Source organism: Anoplopoma fimbria, chromosome 16, assembly GCF_027596085.1.
Source record: "Anoplopoma fimbria isolate UVic2021 breed Golden Eagle Sablefish chromosome 16, Afim_UVic_2022, whole genome shotgun sequence".
Classification (NCBI taxonomy): Eukaryota; Metazoa; Chordata; class Actinopteri; order Perciformes; family Anoplopomatidae; genus Anoplopoma; species Anoplopoma fimbria.
In genome coordinates, this window is record NC_072464.1 from 9456705 (window position 1) to 9481118 (window position 24414).

General features: G+C 40.1%; 2 protein-coding genes across 4 annotated transcripts; both read right to left on the reverse strand.

Annotated features, from left to right (window-relative positions):
• Positions 1-4: 4 nt before the first annotated feature.
• Positions 5-4931, reverse strand: si:dkey-4e7.3 (uncharacterized protein LOC402865 homolog). Its single transcript, XM_054615150.1, has 6 exons — positions 4664-4931; positions 2637-2824; positions 1445-1624; positions 1249-1360; positions 713-849; positions 5-572 (listed from the first exon to the last, which is right to left on the reverse strand). The coding sequence occupies exons 1-6, from the start codon at positions 4791-4793 to the stop codon at positions 225-227; spliced, it is 1095 nt and encodes a 364-aa protein (XP_054471125.1). The 5' UTR covers positions 4794-4931; the 3' UTR covers positions 5-224.
• Positions 4932-8912: 3981 nt separating this feature from the next.
• inpp4aa (inositol polyphosphate-4-phosphatase type I Aa) lies at positions 8913-18526 on the reverse strand. 3 transcript variants are annotated; one of them, XM_054615159.1, is made up of 23 exons: positions 18427-18526; positions 18279-18323; positions 17282-17400; positions 17070-17186; positions 16775-16854; positions 16554-16671; positions 15927-16017; positions 15656-15803; positions 14735-14865; positions 14023-14127; positions 13815-13923; positions 13390-13576; positions 12607-12739; positions 12458-12510; positions 12222-12369; positions 11866-11898; positions 11324-11496; positions 11086-11209; positions 10638-10905; positions 9656-9753; positions 9442-9554; positions 9205-9359; positions 8913-9100 (listed from the first exon to the last, which is right to left on the reverse strand). In XM_054615159.1, the coding sequence occupies exons 1-23, from the start codon at positions 18524-18526 to the stop codon at positions 8968-8970; spliced, it is 2781 nt and encodes a 926-aa protein (XP_054471134.1). In that variant the 3' UTR covers positions 8913-8967. The 3 variants fall into 3 exon arrangements, with proteins under 3 accessions (XP_054471134.1, XP_054471133.1, XP_054471135.1); XM_054615158.1 differs by adding an exon at positions 13696-13713 and having other exon boundaries at positions 12458-12739; XM_054615160.1 differs by lacking the exon at positions 11866-11898.
• Between the last annotated feature and the right edge of the window lie 5888 nt (positions 18527-24414).

Consider the following 24414-nt stretch of genomic DNA (forward strand, 5'->3'; position numbering starts at 1 on the left):
ATGATTTATAGTATAAAAAACAGTTTTTATGATTGTGTCAAACAATTGAGGTGTACCATAGCATGAACATTACATCATACTAAATTCGGAATAAGCCCCGGTCTTTCCATGCTATAAACATGGCAAAGTTGCAGTTCATAGTTATTTGACCATATTTACATCCATCTTCCGTAACCGACCAAGAATTTCTTTGGTTGATTACAGCCCTAGTGTGTTCAGAGCTGTTATTTTAAAGCAGCCATCATCATCTGCTCAAACTTCTCCATATCCACTTTCTTCATGATATGAGCTTTGTGAGCCTTCTTCAGGAAGCCCACAGTGTCCATGACCATCATGCCTCTGGTGTGTTTGCCCGTCAGCTCTACAGTCACTGGATAATGGTCGTTTTCCGTGATGAATGAATCATCCATGGCGGCGGCCATGGCATACGAGTCGCAGGAAACAAAACCTGTGCCGCTGACAAACTCTTTCTCGAGGCGCTCGCTTTTTGACGCCTCGATGCTGTGCTGGAAGATCCGTGCCATGAAGCGAGCTTTATCGGTGTCCTGCGCCAACCAGGCATCACAAAACTCCTGTCAACAACAGGAAAAAATGTAAACAAAGAGCAGGATAGTTTCTCTGATGAATACATTGATGCACTATAATATTTAAAAGGTTATGTGCTGTAATTAGTCGTGGGAATAAATATGTTACAATGTGTGAAAAGCCTTACCCAGGATAGCTTGCTGTAGCAGGTGAACTCCCAGCAGGCCAAGTAGGTGGGACACTGGTATTCGTTCAGTACAATGTATGCAGCTTCTGGATCAGCAGCGAAATTGAACTCCCCACACACTGTAGTGTTTCCTCGAGCTGAAAGAGCAAGCCACAGAAAACCACTAATTACATAATGAACTCCACCATAACAGGGTGTGGACTGAATAATGAGAACACTTGACGGACAAGGATTGAAATTCTGAAGTTGTTAGATTAAAACTACAGACACTGGAGTCACACTTAAGGCTGCAGCTAAAAAAAAAATTCTCCTTTTTTGAATAATCTTATCTTTATAAAGCAGAAATCACTCCCATTTGGGAAGTTGCTACACAACACAACAGACATGAAATAAGAGACGACTAACAGTCATGTCTGTGCCGATTAGAGGTGAAAGAAATGGAAAAATGGTCCTCTTCCTTAAAGTACATTATTTAGTCTAACCCTCTAATATTGTGTAACCTTCATATTTTGGTTCAAGTTCATGATTTTACTGACATTCAGTGTTGCCTCCCATGATGTAGAGCCCTTTGAGTTTGCTCGGTAGAGACGGATCCATCTTCACAGCCAGAGCCAGGTTGGTGAGAGGTGCTATGGCAACCAGAGATACCTGGGGAATAAACGTAGACATGAACACCTGAAAGGGACACACGCACGCACGCACACAAACATAGAGCTGACTAACACCTCTCACCTGCCCTGGGTTCTCATTGACAATCCTGATCATGGCTGACACAGCGCCCTCCTTCTGAACCAGGTCTATACCGGGAGCGTTGGGGTCAGGAGCGTCTCCCAGCCCGTCCAGCCCGTGGAAGTGTCCCGCATCAATGCAGTCCCCAAGGATCGGCTTAGCTGCACCTTTAAACACTGGAATCTGGCACACAACATTACATTTCCAACATTGTTGAATTATGTTAAGTGATGTTACTTTACCTTTACTGAATAAGTCAAAAACAGATAGTTGGATGATGTAATTTATCAATTAAGAGTTGATTAATTGAATTTTCAGAAGATGAACGAAGTCACAATACTTTTTATATTTATATGTGACAATTGTATAATGAAAATGATATACACAAGTAAAAATATGAATTTCCTACATTTTTAAAGACCCACACTATAATTGTATGGTACATTTTGTGTTTAGTATATCTAGTATGCTATGCTTGTTTTTCCTACAAATAGAGTGATCACAAATACACTTGATGGTCAACAAATCTGGACTAAATCACGTTCTGCTTTTTCTAAAGAACTTCTCTGAAACATTTAATACCTTAAATAGATACAGTAGTTGACAGAAGAGAGATGGGGAACAACATGAAGAAAGTGTTATATCTATATTGTTTAGGCATTGGTATGATGGGATTGATGACTGTCTTGTGATTAATGCATTAATACATTGAGAGATAAAGCGCTTTTTGTGTAATACCGTAAACTATATACAGTGATTATACTTATATAATCATAAAAATGTAGTATGTCGCATGTTATGTTTCATTTCCTTTTTCAGAGCACATAACCAAAACCAGAGTACATTTCCCATTTCCCCAACATTTATTTTGTTATTAAAACGCAGTCGTCTTATATTGACATCTACTCTACACTTTCTTCTCAAGCTAACTGAGCTCAAACTGGTTGTGTACTCTTGTCCAGTTCCTGCTCCATGTCATGAGGCTTGACAAACAACAACTCATTGTTGGGCAGTTTTATTACCAGCACACATGATGCCAGTAATGTCCTCCCACACTCTTGGGCAAACACACACAGATGATGGTCAATTTAAAAAAAAAAAAAAAAAAAAAAAAGACAATACTCACCAGTAAATCATGTCACGGTCCTCAAATATCTACACTGTAAGGAAAACAACAGTAACCTACTGCACCCACCTCTAGTTTACTGCAGGCTTGCAGGACTCGCAGTGTGTTTTTACACACGTTCTCCACTGTGGTGTTTCCCTGCACACAGGTGACGCCCAGGAGCTCCACGTTGGAGGCGGCCAGCGCCAACATGATGGCCTGAGCATCGTCCACCCCACAGTCTACGTCCACCAGCAGCTTCTTTGTCATCATGGACCCTGATGGAGCAAAGACTTTAGTCCAATAAGAACAAAAACACTGCTGCCCTGACTTACTGTGTTTTACTCCTCTAGTAACCTAGTAAGCTGGACATAACATTTACCCTAGATCAAGGTTATAGATAGTTGTGTTGAGCTCTGCTGGTTGTTTAACTCACACCTACTTGTAGCTGAGTGTGATAAAGAAGATTACTTTGTGTCATTATTAATATTACTACAGTGATGATTACTTTGTGTCATTAATATTAGTACAGTGATGATTACTGTGTTTCATTATTAATATTAGTACAGTGATGATTACTGTGTTTCATTATTAATATTAGTACAGTGATGATTACTGTGTTTCATTATTAATATTAGTACAGTGATTATTACTTTGTTTCATTATTATTATTAGTACAGTGATGATTACTTTGTGTCTTTATTAATATTAGTACAGTGATGATTACTTTGTGTCTTTATTAATATTAGTACAGTGATGATTACTTTGTGTCTTTATTAATATTAGTACAGTTGATTACTTATTATATTATTAGTACAGTGATGATTACTTTGTGTATTTATTAATATTAGTACAGTGATTATTACTGTGTTTCATTATTATTAGTAGTACAGTGATGATTACTTTGTGTATTTATTAATATTAGTACAGTGATTATTACTTTGTTTCATTATTATTATTAGTACAGTGATGATTACTTTGTGTCTTTATTAATATTAGTACAGTGATGATTACTTTGTGTATTTATTAATATTAGTACAGTAATGATTACTTTGTGTCTTTATTAATATTAGTACAGTGATGATTACTTTGTGTCTTTATTAATATTAGTACAGTGATGATTACTTTGTGTATTTATTAATATTAGTACAGTGATTATTACTTTGTTTCATTATTATTATTAGTACAGTGATGATTACTTTGTGTATTTATTAATATTAGTACAGTGATGATTACTTTGTGTCTTTATTAATATTAGTACAGTGATGATTACTTTGTGTCTTTATTAACATTAGTACAGTGATTATTACTGTGTTTCATTATTATTATTAGTACAGTGATGATTACTTTGTTTCATTATTATTATTAGTACAGTGATGATTACTTTGTGTCTTTATTATTATTAGTACAGTGATGATTACTTTGTGTCTTTATTATTATTATTAGATTACTTTGTGTCTTTATTATTATTAGTACAGTATGATTACTTTGTGTCTTTATTATTATTAGTACAGTGATGATTACTTTGTGTCTTTATTAATATTAGTACAGTGATGATTACTTTGTTTCATTATTAGTATTAGTACAGTGATCATGTGATCAGCGGCCGCAGTCATCAGAAACAGACGTCGCTTCACGTGACGCTTCAGAGGAAAGGACGTCTCGTGTCTCTTAAAACACATTTCCTCGTTTCCTCTCTCCTCGCCTGGGCGGGACTAAGACGCAGGTGAGGGAATCGAGGAGGCAATTTAAGAGACTTGGGATGTACCCGCGGTGTCCGACTGTCTCAGGCATTTCACCGCCTGTTGAACCCGCGTCCCGCCGGCACCGATCATCGCTGCTTGCAGCTTTGATGATCGCAGCCATGCAGTCGGTGGAGAGCAGCCTCTAAAACCTGCAGCCCCCACAACGAGTTATAGCTCATGTTTAACCACAGAGACACCGGAGCCAGCGGCACATTTGGAAAGGCCTTGCCGAGATTGTCAGCGGGGTACATGAGCACCACCGCCCGGTCTCCTCTCTGACAAACGTCGGCGCTATTTCCAAACAGGCTCTATCTTGATAAATTGACCGCATATCTTAAGTCTTAACTACATTCTCGCTTAATTATAACTTACGTTTGTGAGTCATCCCCGCCATTCTCTCTTCCGCAGTTGGTGCGAAATGCATTCTGGGATACTTGGCTGTCCAAAGTCCACACAAGTCTCCTCCGATGCGTCCCCGATATAATGGGCGGAGCAAGAACATTTCCGGGCCGCTAGATGACGTCTCACAGGTTCAGGAGGACACAAGTACAGAGAAGTTCACTTATTGAGAAACAGCCTTGGGGCACATCCCAAGTCTCTTAAATTGCCTCCTCGATTCCCTCACTTGCGTCCTTTCCAGGCGAGGAGAGAGGAAACGAGGAAATGTGTTTTAAGAGACATGAGACGTCCTTTCCTCTGAAGCGTCACGTGAAGCGACGTCTGTTTCTGATGACGGCAGCTGATGGTCAGCTGTCAGTCTGCTCTAACAGCTGGAGAGACTTTTGATTTTATATCTGCACACATGATCACTGTACTAATATTAATAATGACAAAGTAATAATCACTGTACTAATATTAATAAGCGCAGGACCGATTTGTACCGGCGAAATGCGTTTGTCTTATGTTTTGGAACACACACACACATACATATATATACAGTGGGTACGGAAAGTATTCAGACCCCTTTAAATTGTTCACTCTTTGTTTCATTGCAGCCATTTGCTAAAATCGAAAAAGTTAATTTTTTTTCGCATTAATGTACACTCAGCAACCCATCTTGAAAAACAGAAATGTAGAACTTTTTGCAAATTTATTAAAAAAGAAAAACTGAAATATCACATGGTCATAAGTATTCAGACCCTTTGCTCAGTATTGAGTAGAAGCACCCTTTTGAGCTAGTACAGCCATGAGTCTTCTTGGGAATGATGCAACACGTTTCTCACACCTGGATTTGGGGATCCTCTGCCATTCTTCCTTGCAGATCCTCTCCAGTTCTGTCAGGTTGGATGGTGAACAGCCATTTTCAGGTCTCTCCAGAGATGCTCAATTGGGTTTAGGTCAGGGCTCTGGCTGGGCCAGTCAAGAATGGTCACAGACTTGTTCCCAAGCCACTCCTTTGTTATTTTAGCTGTGTGCTTCGGGTCATTGTCTTGTTGGAAGGTGAACCTTCGGCCCAGTCTGAGGTCCTGAGCACTCTGGAGGAGGTTTTCTTCCAGGATATCTCTGTACTTGGCCGCATTCATCTTTCCTTCAATTGCAACCAGTCGTCCTGTCCCTGCAGCTGAAAAACACCCCCATAGCATGATGCTGCCACCACCATGTTTCACTGTTGGGATTGTATTGGGCAGGTGATGAGCAGTGCCTGGTTTTCTCCCCACACATACCGCTTAGAATTAACGCCAAAAAGTTCAATCTTGGTCTCATCAGACCAGAGAATCTTATTTCTCATAGTTTGGGAGTCCTCCATGTGTTTTTTGGCAAACTCTATGCGGGCTTTCATATGTCTTGCACTGAGGAGAGGCTTCCGTCGGGCCACTCTGCCATAAAGCCCCGACTGGTGGAGGGCTGCAGTGATAGTTGACTTTGTGGAACTTTCTCCCATCTCCCTACTGCATCTCTGGAGCTCAGCCACAGTGATCTTTGGGTTCTTCTTTACCTCTCTCACCAAGGCTCTTCTCCCACGATTGCTCAGTTTGGCTGGACGGCCAGGTCTAGGAAGAGTTCTGGTCATCCCATACGTCTTCCATTTAAGGATTATGGAGGCCACTGTGCTCTTAGGAACCTTGAGTGCTGCAGAAATTCTTTTGTAACCTTGGCCAGATCTGTGCCTTGCCACAATTCTGTCTCTGAGCTCCTTGGGCAGTTCCTTCGACCTCATGATTCTCATTTGTTCTGACATGCACTGTGAGCTGTAAGGTCTTATATAGACAGGTGTGTGCCTTTCCTAATCAAGTCCAATCAGTTTAATTAAACACAGCTGGACTCCAATGAAGGAGTAGAACCATCTCAAGGAGGATCAGAAGAAATGGACAGCATGTGAGTTAAATATGAGTGTCACAGCAAAGTATATATATGTATATATATATATATGTGTGTATATATATATATGTATATATGTGTATATATATATATATATATATATATATATATATATGTGTGTGTATATATATATATATGTATTTGTAATCAATCAAATAATGATGGCTAAATTGCATTTATGTGCTTCAGTTTCAGGGTCCCGGTATTGTGCATATTCCTAAAAAAAATTTGCAGTTATCCGAGATGATCAGGAGCTCATTTTGAGAGAAAAAGAAAATAAAAAAATACTAATGGAATAAACTCTCACTTTGGAGGTACTTTATGAAGATGCTTTTCTTTGACACTTGAGAGGATGAAATATTAGCTGCTCAATTCATAAACCATAATGTCTCATTTAATTTATAGACACACTTCTTTGGCATTGAGGAGCCTTTATTCATTATTCAGTTTCATTTCATATCTCTGTGATGGTGCACGCCTCTCCACAACTCGCATGTCCAACCTGTGTGCATGTACAACTGATCAGGGCAAGGTTCTTACTGCCTCAACAACAATGGAGAAAACTAAACCAGCGTTTGGCAACAACAGCCATATCAACATAAATAACTGTAAGCAAAATAAAATTCACTGTCTATGTAAGTTTTATACAATTAAGTACATTGGAGCCCGGAGCTGGTAAACTGACAGACAACAACAGATGAGGTGTTGTTGATGGTTGGTAGAAAAACGCAATATGCATTATTTCACTTCAGTCTATAAACATCTATCAAGTGTTCATGGGTACTCTTAATCGCAACAGTATACATTGCAATAGTATAAAGCAGTAGTTTTTTTTCTTCATGCAGGTTAAATTAATACGCTTTTTAAAGTTTTTATCCAATGTCAATCATAAAGTTCTGCATAATTCAACTGAGTGCGGTAAAACTAAGAACACACACTGTTATGTCTTTAATATCTGTAGAAATGTATATAGAATAATGAGATGCACCACTGTTAAAGCCAACAATGTGTGAACCAGTTCCTCACTGATGCTTCCAGTGTAGCACCAGAAGAACCTCAGATATCACATTAGATGAGACATCATTGTAATACAAACTCCAGAGAGTGGTGTGAGATATGTAGTTTCTAAAGAAGAGCTGTGTTTGTTGTAGTGAGTGACACAGCGTTGAATATTAATGTGATTGAAGAAAGAAGAGAAGGAAAGACAGTGGGAGAGAAACGGACTATATGAGTGCTTTGACTTTAGGTCCAGAGAATTATGTTCAAAAGCAACAAACCTGATGGTCTAATCAAAGCCACGCTAGGCAACTTCATATGTAGGCAGCTCAAAGTGGCATAAAGATATACAGTCATGTTTTTAAAAACATATTTGCAAGAGACATTTGCAAGAAATCTTTTGACATTTTTCATCACTAAGACAATCACGTGCTGGCTTGCTCCTGTTACCATTATCTTAAATTTGTCACTTCTTGTCTTGAAGAAATAAGATAAGATCCATGGGCTTTCAATGCAGCTTAACTTTGTGTTTTTGGCTGGAAATGAATCTTTTATAAACAATTTACCTAGTGTAGCTTTAAAGGATAAGGCTGGTATTATTCTTTATTTTTGTCAATATATGCAATTTAAAGACCAAAAGAACAATGCAATTGTGTTTCCTACAACTTATTTACCCTGAAACACAAACAGAAAACAGAAACAAATAAAGTTTATTTGTTTTTTGTTAAAAGTCAGTAATTTCCTAAAACAGCAGGGCACTGTTGTTTACAACATATGTTACATAAGCAGGAATGACCTTTATGGCACTCAGGACATAAGCTGTGTCAGCCAGTTCTTGTCAGTAGGATCAAAAGTTTTGGTCTTGCATGAGTGTTGAAAAATGTAGAATATCTGTAGCCTTATCCTTTAAGTGACAAACTGATCAGACCAATTAAAAGCAGTGAGAACAAGTACAAACATGTGCCCAAACATCATCTTTCTAAAGGCTGAACCATTTGCACATCTTATTTCTAGCAACACAAGTTCAAGTGAGTCAGCTGAATGCTTCCTGATGCTACGACTGGTACAGCAGCCAACAGCGTTGTCTGCACACTGCTACAATGTAACACAGAGAGCCATCTTTTTCTGGCCATGAAGTGTCTGTGAAAAGTGTGTGAGTCTAGCACTACTTGAGAAAAAGGGGAAACCGCTAAAAAACAATCTACAGTAGCACGGGCACTTGGACATTAATCATCTTAACAGTGACTAAGCACAAAACGAAGGGCTGTTGTTCCAGTTTGTGTTTGGTATTTTTGTTTGTGTGGTGCTATCATCATATTCTCCCTCAGTCTTTTGGTTTTCCTCCAGTTAGAAGAGTCCCCTTAGGTCTCAACTTTCCCGTACGTGCCCTCTGGAGGGCGATACTGCTTTGGGAAGGCCTTGAGCTGGAGAGAGTTAAAGGCGTATTTACGACATCCCACATTCTTCATGGTGTTCTCTCTCCTGCAGCCCTCACTGTGGAGAAAAAAAAGCTATGCATTATTTATTTTTCTAATGACTTTTTTATGCATGGGAAATAAAATCCTTGAGATTTATGACTTTTATCATCATCGGCTGACCTGCGCATACAGTCCAAGGCCTGGTAGAAGACCTGTGGGGCGAGGGCATGCTCCGTCTGCAGGATCTGACACTGCTCCAGGGTCAGGGACATGGCTGTGCGGTCCTTGGCGCTCTTACAGCTGGTGAAACGCACTCCGTTCAGGCGGCGACACGCCTTTAGGGTTAGAAGAAATAGATCAGAGGAGGAACACAGAGCTTTTAAATAAGCATACAGAAGACATGAGAGGCAAGTCTACCTCGGATGCTTGCCACAAAATCTCCACGTTCTTGCTTCTCTTGGCGTTCACATTCTGGCTCAGCTGTTTAAGCAGATCGGGCACACTGGTGGTACTGCGGGAGCGAGGCAGGCCTGAGGAGAGAACAGAGGAGGAGGGGTTAAATATTGAGAAGAAGGAAATAAGCCTTTTTCCTTCAGATAGAATTGTCTTTCATGTTTGTATGTAAACTCACAGTCTTCTGGCAGGACCTCTTTAAATTGGTCGTAGTAGGAGCTGAGGCGAGTCATGCTCTCCTTGTTGATCACCTCTTGTAGTGACGTGTCTCCAAACCTGTACACACATTCGAAATATTAAGAGTTGAAATCTTTCATGACTATCACACTTGTGCTCTCCTAATACGTAATGCAAAATATTTCATCACTCTACTGTTTAACCTAATGTGTTATCCAGTGAACTGATGCTTTTTAATGTAATATTCTCAACACAGCTTCTTTCTCTTCCAACAAGCAGCCTTGTTCTAATCACTTCATTCATCTCTTCTTTTTTAATCCACATTCAAACCTCTTTTTGTACTTTGTATTCCCTTAAATTCCTAATGTTCTCCATGTCAATCACATTGAGGGGCATCCGGTGAATAAAAAGGGAAACATAACCATTTCACAATAATAAAACTTCATGACTAAACAGGTCATAAATGCAATACTATTTTTTTGTTTACACTGTGAAATTATTTTCTTTATAATAAATAACAACATTGTTCCTTTTCCTAATTCAAACCTTTACATTTTTTTTTTTCTATATTTGGTTTTTTTAAATGTATTTTTGGGGTAGAAAAGTATCAACATGACAAACCATTTTTCCCCCCCTCATACGTTAGACCTCGTTAACCTAGATAAAAGCTATTGAATAAATGAACCATGCCAAATGCATTCAACAGCCTGGTTACCTGACGTCTAAAGAATAATTTTGTATATAATAACCAATCACCTTTTTGATTTGGTAATGGCATTAAGATAAATAAGTAAAATGATAGGTGTGTTTTTGATGACATTTGAAATATTTCATTTAAAAACTATAAAACTTCCTACAATGTCTTAAAATGTACCTATCCAGCCCAAATTGCCATTTTTCCTTTTGGTGCCCTTTCTCTTATATATTTTCTTTTTGTCTTCAAGCCCCTCAATCTTTTCTGTCCTCTGATCTCAGGGACTCACTTCTCAGCCATTGTCTGCTGTTCGTTGATTCCCACATTGAACAGCACGGGCTGCACCCGCAGCAGCATCCCGTTCTGGATCTCTCGTGGCAGCGTGTCGAACATCGCCCCGGACATGGGAACCCTGACGTTGAAGCCGTTCCTGTTTCCTGTGATCACCGGCAGCATGTCCGGGGCAAAGCCTGAAGTTGCCTGTGTAACTTTAAATGTGACATTTCTCAGGTCCATCACTCCGACGCTCATATCCTCCAACATGGCCAGCTCCTCACCTTTAAGACACAAGGAGTCATCACAGAAAAGTCCCTGACATCATTACCTCAGCCAAGAATGTTATGATTTGGTCCTATATGTTTGCTTGATATCACAAAATCTGCTGAACAGATTTCAGTGAAACGTGGTGAGAAGTTAGGGCCATGGGCTAAGGACCCATTTGCTCTGGTTAAGCTTACCATAAGTGCTGAGCAGGCCCTCATACTGCACCAGTAGGCCGATGGTGTGTAGCTGCCTGAGGAAGCCTGAGTCACAGAGAGAGTTCCTCAGCTTGATAATGAAGCCGCAGATCAGCGCCGTCAGCTGCAAGAACACAACTCAAATCAATAAGGTCATGTTTTTTTTAAAGCAATTCTCCAAAACTAGGTATGTATAAAGACAGAAGAGCTAGAAGGGTGAAGACACATGTTGACGGACCGTCTGACAGAAGACAACGTCGCGGCGGTACTGCAGGGTGAGGCTCATGGCGATGGTGGGGGCGCTGTCCTGCATCAGCAGAAACACCATGGCCTTCTTGGCTTTGTCGCTCATCAGAGAAGCACAATCCGTCAGCGTGGTGAGGAGAGGATACAGAGCGTCGCTCCACTCACCTGCAGACACGGCACACTTCACTTAAAACACACACGTATACACACAGGGAGGGGCAGACACTGAACTCAGTAAATTCTGCAAAAATCTTCAATTTACAATATTAAAACATGCACATTTATTGTTATGACATTTTGCAACCTTTTTTAATTAGTTCAAATTGATTACACAATATTTAAATACATTTATTCCTTTTCTTAAATTTTAGTACTATATTGTGAACAGTTCTATTTGGCACACAACTAACACACGATATTAAGTCGTACATTAACATTTTAAACAATAATCAGATGGCAGGAAAACTTTTTTCACAATATAGTGACTTTTTAGGTTAAATGGAGAATGAGTTGTAGAGGAAATAATGCTCTCACCTGGGGAAGTTTTTTCTACCTCTGGGGTGATATCTACGAGTGGGAGAAAGTTTGTTTAGATAAGGACACAATTCCACTTGTGTATAAAAAACATTATTTCAGATTTCAAACATCCAGCGACACTAAAGCAGTTAGCATGACTACGAGAATTAACCTACAGAAGGCATGCAGGAGTCTGATGAGAGAAAGATGATGAGGATGGTGATGGGGATGGCTGTTCCTGGTTACTATGGATACCTCATGAGATCACCTACAGCAATGTGTGTCTCTGTGTGTGTGTGTGTGTGTGTGTGTGTGTGTGTGTGTGTGTGTGTGTGTGTGTGTGTGTGTGTGTGTGTGTGTGTGTGTGTATATACCTTTCTTAGTGTTACCCGTTTCCTCGCTGGCGAGCAGGAAGACGTCCTCCGAGCTACTGTCGCTCTGGAGTTTGTCTCGCTGCAGCAGCCTGTCCACCCTCTGGATCACACACTCCAGGCTCTTATCAACATTTAGCCAAACCTTATCCTGCACACAAACACAATACGAATGAACATTAAAAACCCCACATGAACACACATCAAAAAGGGAAAGTGGAAAATGGATTTTGTCTTACCCACTCGACCTCATGCAAATCTGCCTGCAAGGAGCAGCGCTTGTTTTTACTCCCTTCGCTGCCCTCCGGGGGAACTCCATGGCGAGAAGGCGAGGTGGCAGCACGAGATGGGGAGGTTGGGTGGCGGGAGGGGGAGCGCGACGGGGAACGAGAGTGGGGTGAAAGGGAGGAGGAGGACGGGGACGGGGTGCTTTGCAGAGTGGGCTCTGGGCGGGCGGATGCCAGGGCGAGGATCGCTGAGGACAGCATCTTGGAGTCACACACGGTCACCAGCTGACGAGTCTGCAAGAGGAGCAGGAGAGGACACAGAGAGGCTGGTCAGAGTGGTGAAATGATATACTGTGTAGTATTAAATTTACTAGGGGCATAAATGCTCTTTAAAGTTCAATTACCATGGCATTAAAAATTAGGGAGAAAATGCAGAATTTTTTTATGATTAACAAAAGGTTTATTTTCTGTTAGAAGTTAGTGATTTTTGAAATCTTTTCATCTTAGATTTAAAAAAAAAGTATAACAATATATTTCACTGCTCAATAAAGTTCACAGCAACAGAAATAATTCAAAATCGAGTCAATGAGGTCAAAAATTAAATTAAATTAAATTAAATTAAATTAAATTAAATTAAATTAAATCAAATCAAATTAAATTAAATTAAATTAAATTAAATCAAATTAAATGCGTCAGAGATTATGTAACTCAGAGGTGGGTTGGTGAAAATGTCACATTTTGTTTGCAAGACTGAGATACTGTGTCACATGCTATATCTGTTGTACAGTATTCTATCAGTTTTAAGACTGCAAAAATGTAATTTAAAGAAAAAAAGTCAGAGAAGCCAGAAGCAGAGGGAGAGTGAAAGAGTAAGATCAAACAGGAAAAAAACTAAAACTCAGCACTTGATTAACACGCTCCAGTTCCTCTGAGCGCTCTCCTACCTTCTCTGTAAGGATGGCCAGGGTTCTCTCCAGAGCGTTGGCTGAGCGTTCCTTGGCGGCTCGTGACAGACGTTCAGTGTAGTAACACACTTGTGTCTTCAGAGTGTTTATTTGACCAATTAGCTCCTTCGCTTTTACAACATCCTGGGGCTGGTATGCCATTGCTTTAGAGCCAGAACCAGCAGAGCTTTGGGTGTGTGTTGAAGCAGGTGTGAAAGACAAAGACAGATACACCAAATAAGTATTGAAGATACAGCAATGACAAAAACACACAAGACTCTTACAGTACACTACTCGTCAACTGACCTTTCCTCCTCATAAGTGCTGATTGAGTGAGGCAAAACACATACAAAAAGATGAATTAACCACTCATAAAATCAAACACCACTATGATGCTCACATATTTTCAGTTTTTCTCTACTCACTGTTTCCTGGCTTCTTCAAGCTTATGCAGCAGTTTTCGTAGGCCGCATCCTTTAAAGCCTTGATGATGTGCTGCAGGTGCACCAATAGTCACAACATCGTACGTCCAGTCTGATCAGAGGACAGCAATATAGAGGATGCAATAAGATACTGACTAAACAATATTATTAAAACCTTGGCCACACATATGTATGCAGTATAAATACCTACCATAGCCAGACTCTCCCTGTACTCTCATCCTCTGGATGTGCAGATTAGTAGGAATAAACTCCAACTTCCTCTCAGCTTTCAAGGTACTAGACTTAAAAGAAGGACCTGAGAGGGATGAGAAAGTAAGAAAAAAATATATTTTACATGAAATTAGAAATATGAAAATATAAATATATAAGATATTGCATTGGTTATCGTGTGCAATTTTGCAACATTTATATATTTTTACTTAAAGTGGAACTCAACAATTTAGTTTAATTTCTGCATCTGAGAGACATATAAAAAAAGATCAATGGTCAAAGTTGATGTGGAAAAGACCCAAGTTTAGTCCCTATTAGGGGTCAAGCTCCAAAATCACTGGATTCTACACTTTCCATAATGACACTTAAAGGGCCAGTGTTAAGCATATCAGTGAATTCTTCACAGAAATTGAATATTTTATTCCTTACTATGTATTAATTTGTGTATAATTAGATGTGCATAATTGTAGATGGCACCAAATGTTCTTTTAAAAGTATCTTTTAGTTAGACCTTTCCTTAATGATAACTGCCCACACATTCAAACTCAAAGCTTGCAGTATGTAAACCTTGCTTTCTGTTATAAATGTGTAGTACTCCCTGTGACTGATTGACTTCGACATGTATTTTTTTTACATTGAATTGGTGCAGTACCCCCTTTAAAATGGTGTAATGAATAGCTTATGTTTCTAACCTTTATATTCGTGCAGATCACTTATAGTCTCCTGGTAGGTGAGGATGATGGTCTGATACTGAGTGATGATCTGCCTCCTGAGGTTCTCCCAACATGGAGACAGCTCGCCCAGTTCCTCCAGCTCACACACCCTGCACAACACACACATGCATTTAATATCAGCGATATTAAAAGCAACATTAGTTAGAATGGCAGCAGTGGGAGTCATAATGATAATGTTTCTTCGACCGTATGATGATAACAATACGATAATAATGAATATACAGTTCATATCACACAAAGGACACATTCATTTCAGTCCAAGGTCTACCAAGGAGACATGAAAAAGCTTTTTTGCACACATACATTGTGTGAAATATAAATCTGATAAGAACTTGTTAAAAAAAACATTCTGCTACACAAATTATGTAGATTTCTTTCTTTCTTTCTTTCTTTCTTTCTTTCTTTCTTTCTTTCTTTCTTTCTTTCTTTCTTTCTTTCTTTCTTTTAAAGTTAAGTCTCCGAATGGAGTTATATTTTCAATTCCAAAATATTATTATATTGGAAATAAAATGTTCTTGCATCATTTTGAAATAACTATTTCTCTTTTCACAAATCAAACAACTTAAACTACACCACAAATATGTGTTTTTTACAAGACACTTGATGGAAAACTGGAAAATGAAATGCACTTGTCAAGACCAGTACAGAGCAGTGCGCAAGATCTTAATTAAAGGAAAAGGAAGAAATAAAAAGACCAAAGACTGTAAAAGGTGAGACTGATGGCCGAGACAAAGACAATCAAAGTAAAAACAACCAAGACACAGAGAGTTGGACATTAACATTGCTTTGCTTTGAAAGGTAACTGCACAACAACACCCTGCTGCTCCTCTGCAAAGATGTTAAAGCCTCTGATCAATAATATACATTTTCAGACTTTACCTGACGGCGTCTTCCTCCAGCAGCAGCTTGACAAACTGTCGGGGAATATGCAGGGAGAGCGCACTCTCCGCCATCTGCTCCAGGATCCGAAGGTGGTTGCCGTCGGTGGTGGGGAGCCGGTACGTTCGAGACATGACGCCCCCAAACACTGAAGCAGACAGAAACACACCACCATAGCTGTGTGTCACCATCACATGGCTAACAATCCAAACTGTAACTAAACTCTCACTTACAGGAGGTTGATATCTAGTTCAAATAGACACACACTCACCAGCCTTTAGCAATGGGTCTTTACACAGGGATGAAGACTTGGATTTAATGCCCATGGATTCAGTCAGGCTTTCATCAACAGGGAGAACCATCTGACACACGCACAGACAAAAAAAATAATGTTTTTAATGTTTGTCGAAAGAAAAAACTTTGCTGGTCTTTCTTTCATCAGTTCGTGACCTGTTATTAAAATTATACAACCAGAAATAGGCTGAGGGGTGGTGATACTTAAGACAGGCAAAACAATGTGAGGTTAAATAGATTTTCTAGGTTTGCAACTATTATATTTATCATCAATTAATAAGCCCATTATCTTCTTGATTTCTTCTTAATTTGGCCTAAAAAAAGTCAGAAAAAGGTAAAATGCCCATCACAGTTGTCAGTTTTAGGTGATGTCGCTCAATTGTTTGTTTTGTACAACCAAGAGACAGAAACCTAAAGATAGCCATTGTTTCATCACATAAGACTAAAGGAGAAAATTCTCGCAACTGAGAAGCTGAAACTATGGAATGTTTAGTACTTTGCAAATCAATCAATCAACCAGACATTTCAGCTTCCATACTTTCGCAACAAAAAAGGTTGCAAACAGTAGTATTTCTGTCCTTACTCACGTTTTCCGATCACTCACCCTTCCATTGACAGTGTCTCCTCTCTGTAATCTTGCAACAGGAGCTCTCTGCTCGCGCTTCTCCTCTATCTGCCAGGCAATGACGGTGATGTTCCCCACGCGGTTGTTCTCCGCCGACCTGACCCACAGTAACATTGACTCAATTAAACATCCCTGAACCCTAAAAATCCTTTAGTCATCCATAGAGGAAAAGGGCACAGTGTGTTGTGTCAACCCGTTACCTGAGAGTCAGGTGTAGTCTGTGGTGTTTGTCCTGCAGCAGCTCCTTCACGGAAAACATGGCTGAACCAAGCATGTACATCTGTCACATAAACACACACACACACACACACACACACACACACACACACACCACACACACACACACACACCCAAAGGATTTAGAGGATTTCACACATATAAGTTTAGACTATTAAGGATTTAGTAGATAAGAACTTTATTCACTTCCAAACAGGAAATTTGAAAACAGTGGGGTCAAGAGGTATTGTGAGAAATGATTCTCGTGTTGGGGCTTACCGTGCCCTGTGTGCGGTCCTTCACATCATAGACAGAAAGCTTGACCTGAGTCTGCTGAGTGATCAGAGCGTCCTGGAAGAACGCCACGCTGCTCAGGAAGATAGGGTTACTGGTGCCCTGAGGACAGAGAGAGAGGGATAGAGAGAGAGATTAACTGGTTTTGAAGTCTCCATCAGCAGGCAGGAAGCAATGGAAAGCGAACAGTGGTGTACCTCTATGATTTCGGTTTGAGCGTGCTTGGTCCAGAAGGCCTGAGGCGGAGTGGTGCAGCTGATGGCAACAAAGCTGGTTGGCTTACGGTCCAGAGAGGGAGTGACCAGCTCGCTGCAGGCTGCAGCAACATATAAACACAGGGAGAGATTACAGACGGTGGGATTTATGGGTGGGATGGTCACTAATCCTTGGCCATGGGAGGAATGTAATACAGTATTTTTAAATTGGTGTCAAGCAGCACTTGTTTACAGTAATGCTTTCAGGATGAACAAGGGATAAATTTAACAAGTCGTTCAACACAAATATTGTTGTTGCCTTTTGAGCCAGTCAATGATCATGTGTCAAGAACATCCAAAACAGCATCAAATTATGTTTTTGCCTAATTGTGTGGCAGTGGTAAACATTGATATATTATGACTTTGTTTACCAGATAGTACCTAACTTTGAAAATCTCATAAAAAGGAATGTATCATAAAGAACAGGGATTAAGTAATATTCTTTATTTTCTTATCGTCAACAAATCCTAGGAAAAGACAAAACCAACAACGCATTAGTTGGCCTTTCAATTCCTTTTTGAAACCCTCAGTGACATGTAAACTGTAGTTTTTTATCAAACATTACTCAAACAGAAGTAAAAAGTGCATTTGTTGGGGACTATTTTCATCTGGGGCTTGATACAAATGTAATGCACTATTCAGTTTTTTCCACAGCAGGTGCATGTGGGTTTGACTCAAAATAAGAGATTTGGTCATGAGATTTGGTAACGCTCAACTACCTTGGACTCATTAGGCCTACTGGTGTAAATGAAGCGGACTCTGTCAATATAAGGTGTAAGCTCTAGGAAGAACAGAGTCTGATCCACATTCAGTGTTTTTTCCAAACGAAAGAAAACTTGTTGATGATCAGTCAGATGATATAACTGTGTGTGTGAATTGACTTTATACTTTGGAATTAGTGTCACCGCACCACAATTTATACTCTTCTCCTTCTACTTACCCACACTAAACTCCAGCACAGGTTCGTCTGGATCCTGACTGTTGCCTGTAGGAAAGAGAGAAAGGAGGAGGTGGAGCTCTTTTTAACGCCCGGTTATTTCATCACCAATGAGGTAGACAGGTTACCATGGAAGCAGTTACTTAGTTACCCGAGAGAGCCAGCCCCATCATCTCAGCTGACAGATCAAACGTGTTGGCCCGGTAGACCGACCACGGCCGATGGCGGGGGCTGCGCTCCTTCCCAGACATGGTGGGTTCACGGCGGTGCTGAGGATGGATGTTTAGAATAAAAGGGCTGAAGAGTGGAACGATGTCGAGCAGACTCAAAATCAAAACTCCGTCTGTCACGTCAGTTCTTTGAGATGTTGGTTGGTTTCCCTTATGTGTTGATCTGAGTGCTCACACGTTTGTCAATGATAAATCTGAAAGAACAAAACAACAAAGTGAACATCTGCTGTCCCCATAGAAACGGCTTAGACAAACTGGGCATCTTCAGTTCTTTAAAACTGGGGGCAGCTAAGCTCAGATAAATTAGACAGAATTAGAAAGCAGCTGGTAATTAGCCATGAAGGTTGTTACTGGCTGCACACATGCTCAGCATCACATTACAGTCTCCAATACACAAGGTTAAAGCAATGAATAGCTAGTGGAAGTTGGATGTCTTGGCATGATGCTCCATTGTGAGATGAGCAGTGATTGAGAGTTGATTAGTTTCCTGTCAGTGCTGACTTATCTCGTTCCCTCTGATAATGTGCTAATATAAGCAGTGCAGAGAAAGATCAGTGGGGGAAAAGTGTGACTTTTCACACAGCTGTAGCAAATAAAACAGAGCGCCGCAGCACTCTGAATCTTCCCCTACTGATGCTATTTGTGCTTTTCTGGTGTTTTTTCACCTTTCTGACTAATATCAAACAAAAATGCACAGACATATATAATGAGGTAAATGTATTTCATGGATTAAGCTAATCTGCTCCAGACATTGCATTCTAGGACACTGGGGAAATCTTAATTTATAATAAAATATGTATTGCCTTGTTCCTGTGTAGGATGATTCTTAATATGAGGTGTGTCTAAAAACTGCCAATAATCAAAAGTAAAGCACCTCTAGAAGCCCCTAAAAGACAAATACACAAAAACGTTTCAAGTCTTAGATGCTACAAACAATGTATATGTAGTTTCTTCTGTGAAAAAAAACAGGAATCGAAAAGATTTCTCTTCTGATGAGCATGTTTTTTCTGACGCCCCATTCTTCAAATCTTTGAATAATATTGGAAACCTAAAAATGTCACATAAATGTCCCATAATAACGGATGACATAACTAGACATGGACTAGTGTTCATAACATGATATTTTGAGCTCCCAGTGGTATAACACTAGAGGACAGGGTGTCACTTAAATCACCGAGAATCATTCTCTAGGGGCCATAAATATAAAAACCAAACTTGATAGTATTTTGACCTGCGGTTTGCTATTATACTGCTCTAAAAACAGTTGATTGATATTAAACAAACTCACTGGAAACGCTTAAAATCTCTCCATATCTAACATCCAACAGAGGATTCAATAAAATCACTTTTTCATTATATAAACAATACAACTGTTACAACCTTCACAGTTACAACCTTCTCACTTTAACCACAGAGACTTTGGCCTTATATAACAATTATTATTACATCACATCCAGCAAATGCTTTTGGCGTAACGCATAGTGAAATTGTTAAGTCCGACGCTCATTTTGGATGACACTGCAAAGCCACAGCGTAAATGGCTGCTCATGTTGTTACCTAAATAACACTGCTACTGCCAAATTTATGTGCAACAGTGAGAGAAGAGGAAACTGAGACTGTGCCAAGTGTGGCACACGGTGGGAACGATGGTGTACAGTAAGAGTGAGAATCAGCAACCAGACAATCAAGCTTGCAGTATATTGATTTTATTTTCTTGCAAGGCACAACTAAGCACAAATATGAACCAGAGGAGAAGTAAGACACAGAGGAGGAGAGAGAAAATATTGTGCGTGAAGAAAATGTGAAAGGTTGAGATGAAAGGAAAATGGATGCAGCAGGTGGTCTGATGACAAACCAGAGCTGAAAGGAGCTTCATATTGCCCTAAGAAGTAAATGTTTACATTTCCTGAGGCATGTCGGACTCACACAAGGTGTCATTACAAACTCTTCACACAAATATCCACTTGCTTTTGCTCAGAGTGATCAGCTGGAATAGATTTCTCTTCCTCTCAGCCGTTACATACACAGACCTGGTGGATTGAGGGCATATCTGGTACCGTGAGTAAGGTGCAAGGAAAACAAATGTGTGTGTACCGCTGTGCATTCATGTGTAAGGACCTCAGCATCGGAGGTCTATTTTTATACCTCGAGAATACGTTTTGACGTCACATGCCACGCACAAATGAACTCAAAGTCATCTGTATAGTCACACACACTAAATCCAGAGTGTGAGCGTGATTCTCTCTGCCAGTGTAATCTCTGTTTTGGCACCTTCGTGTGAGACCATAACAGATGACAATTACGGCGCGGATGCTCTGCCTCATTAACGCTGTGTGGGAGTCATTGTCAATGGGAGCTGTCTTTTAAAATGCAGTAATCTGCCTGGGGCTCTGGGGGAAGCTCTCTAGGAAACCCACATTGGATCTAATGTAAAGCCACAGGGAGCCTCAGATCACCATCGCCATCACATATGTCAGCTACATGACGTCTGCTTGATGAAGGACAAAAGCCTGGGAGTGGAGCTGAACCGTCTTGTCAATTAACTGATTTATCAGTGGATGGAAAATTGATTAACAACAACTTTGTTACTGTTTATTGCAAAAAGGACTAACTGATCTGTTACCACCTTGCGAAGATTTGTTATCTATATTGGTTTAACATTATTATAAACTGAATATCTTCCGGTTTTGGACTGTTGGTCAGACAGAATAAGACAACTGAAGACATTGTGTGCCATTGTATGGAATAAATGACTAATTGTTTAATCATATCAATCAATAATAAACTTTTCAAACTAATTAATCTGCTGATTTTTTTCCAGACTAATCAGTTGGTCTATAAAATGCCAGAAAATAGTGAAAAACGCCCACCACATTTCTTACGAAACGTAAGTGAATCCTCTAAGTTCTTGTTCTATTTGACCAACAGTACCAAAGCTGATAATATTAAAATTATAATGATGCAATTCAGTGAAGGGCAGCCCATTTTCATTTATGAGAAGCTGAAACCAGAGAACGTTTGGTATTCTTGCTTGAAAAATGAAGATTTAGCTCTTCTTGACAGATTATAGTTTGTTGATGTAGACTTCTGGTTTGAGGAAGCAAGCAGCCACACTGATGAAGTGCCACTGAGCAAAAGGCTAAAAACTGACCAGCTCCACAGCGGCTGCTCTGTAGGTGACCTTTGACCCAAAAAAAGGGCAGAACAGGTCAGTGGGAGACTGACTACGATGGTTTTCCAGCTTCAACGAAAGAAGAAGAAAAGATAGTATACATGCAGCAAGGATGCAAGTGAGGTAGTGAAAGTAGAGAGGATTCAGGTGGGACTCGTGGTACACAGTCCTCTGAGATGGTCTGGAGACAAAATTGACCCAGTTATTTAGGCTGGTGGGACACAACTGGCCCACTGCAGATGCTGTCAGCACCGGCTGCACTGCAGTGTCTCTCTCTCAGATGTCCTCATCCTTAACTCACTCCTCCTTACCCCTTTAAATCTGTCCAGAATGTCCCCTTCTTCTGTTCTTTCATTTTGTGCTCCAGCCCTCTCCCTTTCCTGTGTCCCCTCTGTAGCCCCGGTGTTCCTCTCAATTTCAATTTATTGATCCTGTTTTGGTCCAGAGCTGAGCTGAGCTGATCTGCCTCCCTTGAGTCTGATCTACATCATCTATGTGATGTAGTAACCATGGACACATGGACAGCTGACTACATCCACACATCTATGAATCGCTTGAATTGATCAAAGAGGTGCAGAATATGCAAACGTGTTTACTCCCAGGGGGACAGCATTTATCCACACACACAAATATGCAAACAAAAGCGTGAGAAGGAAGAAACGTCCCATATAAAGAAGCTCTTGTTACCAAGACAGCAATAAACTGAGAATCCTTTGATGATGATGATGATGATTGAACTTGTGTTAATGATGCTACAGGATCACACACATAGCGCTACTGTAGGTGGGTCTTTAGTTCAGTTATAAAGAGAAAAACACACACATCTGCACACACAGATGCAGGAGACGGAAAGAAAAAGAGGAGACAGTTAGAGGGCGAGACACATAAAGTGTCATTTAGTTCCCTCTCTGTTATGAAAAGAGTGAAAACAATGATTCAACAGATCAAATCTAATCCTTTCTGCTCTGTTGGGAGCATATGGGAGGCCTGCAATAGCGTGACACGTTGCTTCATGAGCAACACATCCGGTTTTAGATGGAATGTGTATGACAAAAATTTTATATAATAAATATATAACGTTATTCTCCATAATCCTACATGAACACTGTACTGGCCTTTTGTACCTGCGTGAAACAGGGTGTCATCCAGTCTGTTTAGGTGCATATTTTTGCGCCAGAGCTGTCCAATGTAAATCTATTTATAGCAGCATTGGCCAATAATACTGTCATTACACTTCAAGTGTGGATACATTTTTATCCTCTGACAGTCGGACAATAACAACTATTGCGTCATGATATCTGCTGATGCTCATTCGATGGGCTGCCGCATGGTGCTGCAGGACGTAGTGCACAATATACAAAACACGTCATGTATAAGAATAAAATCAGATAAATGGACATTTGAGATGATGCTACGGCTGTAAACATGTCTTATGCCGCTCCTGCTGCGAGATGCTGTTCTCTCTTAACAGCAGCATCTACCGGTTTGAACACACGCCCTCGACAAACAGATAAATGATGAGATGTCACATGAGAAAAACACGCAAAAAAAATAATATGTCATACCGTTTAGAGAAATGCGAAGGTGTCTTTTCATATTGATGCGCATCCTGGTTGCTACTCGACGATGTCTGCAGTCAAGACTCGCCCTGACTCCCTCTGACACATCGAGACGTAATAGCTCCGTTGGTCGCAGATCCTTCTCCCTCCACTGGGGGCGCAGTCGGCCGAGTCTGCAGAGAGACACTGTCCAACCACAGATAACCTGACATGCTAGATAAAATAAAGATAAAGATAAATAAAGAGGTTTTTATTGTCATTGTAGTGATACAACGAAATTCCGTTTGCTAGCCCTCAGCCAGCCAGCAGCAGCGGACAACAAACACAATAACAACAATATACAGTACCAGTCAAAAGTTTGGACACACCTTCTCATCATAACTACTTTGAAGAATCTAAAATATAAAACATATTCTGGTTTGTTGAGCATTTGTTTTGTTTACCACATAATTCCATATGTGTTCCTTCATAGTTTGGATGTCTTCAATATTAATCTACAATGTAGAAAAAAATGAAAATAAAAAATAAAGAAAAACCATTGAATGAGAAGGTGTGTCCAAACTTTTGACCGGTACTGTACAACCCAATAACAACAATATACAGATAAAAATACACAAAGGAATGAAAACTTTACTATGTACAGCAGTTGAGTATTTAAAATTTAAAAACAGTGCAAACAGTGCAGTGCAAACATTTGTTTTGGCAGTGCAAACAGAGTATAAAGTGTATCAGTGGAATAATTCAGCAGCTTGATGGGGGGTGCTGTAGCTGTAGCACCCAGGGGTGGGTGTGCGGGTGTGCATTTGTGTGTGTGTGTGGGGGGGGGGACTAGCATAAACTGTGTCCAGAGTCGGGAGCCTGGTTCCTATGATCCTCTGTGCTGTTTTGACTACCCGGGCCAAGTATCTCCGGTTCTCTGCTGTGCAGCTGGCGTACCACACGGTGGCGCAGTATTGTTTCTATGGTGCTTCACACTAAAGGTGGACGACGGTATTTGCACATTCAGCCAAATAACAACATCTCTGTCAATTAAATACCCTGGAAGCACAAGTTACGATTAGTAAGAATAATAAATACTCACTGTGAGTCACAGTTGATCTGGCTTTAGCAGCTCTTAAATCCCAAATATTTGTTATGATAGATCAGTTCAGGATATTATAGGAGGGAATCGATTTTTT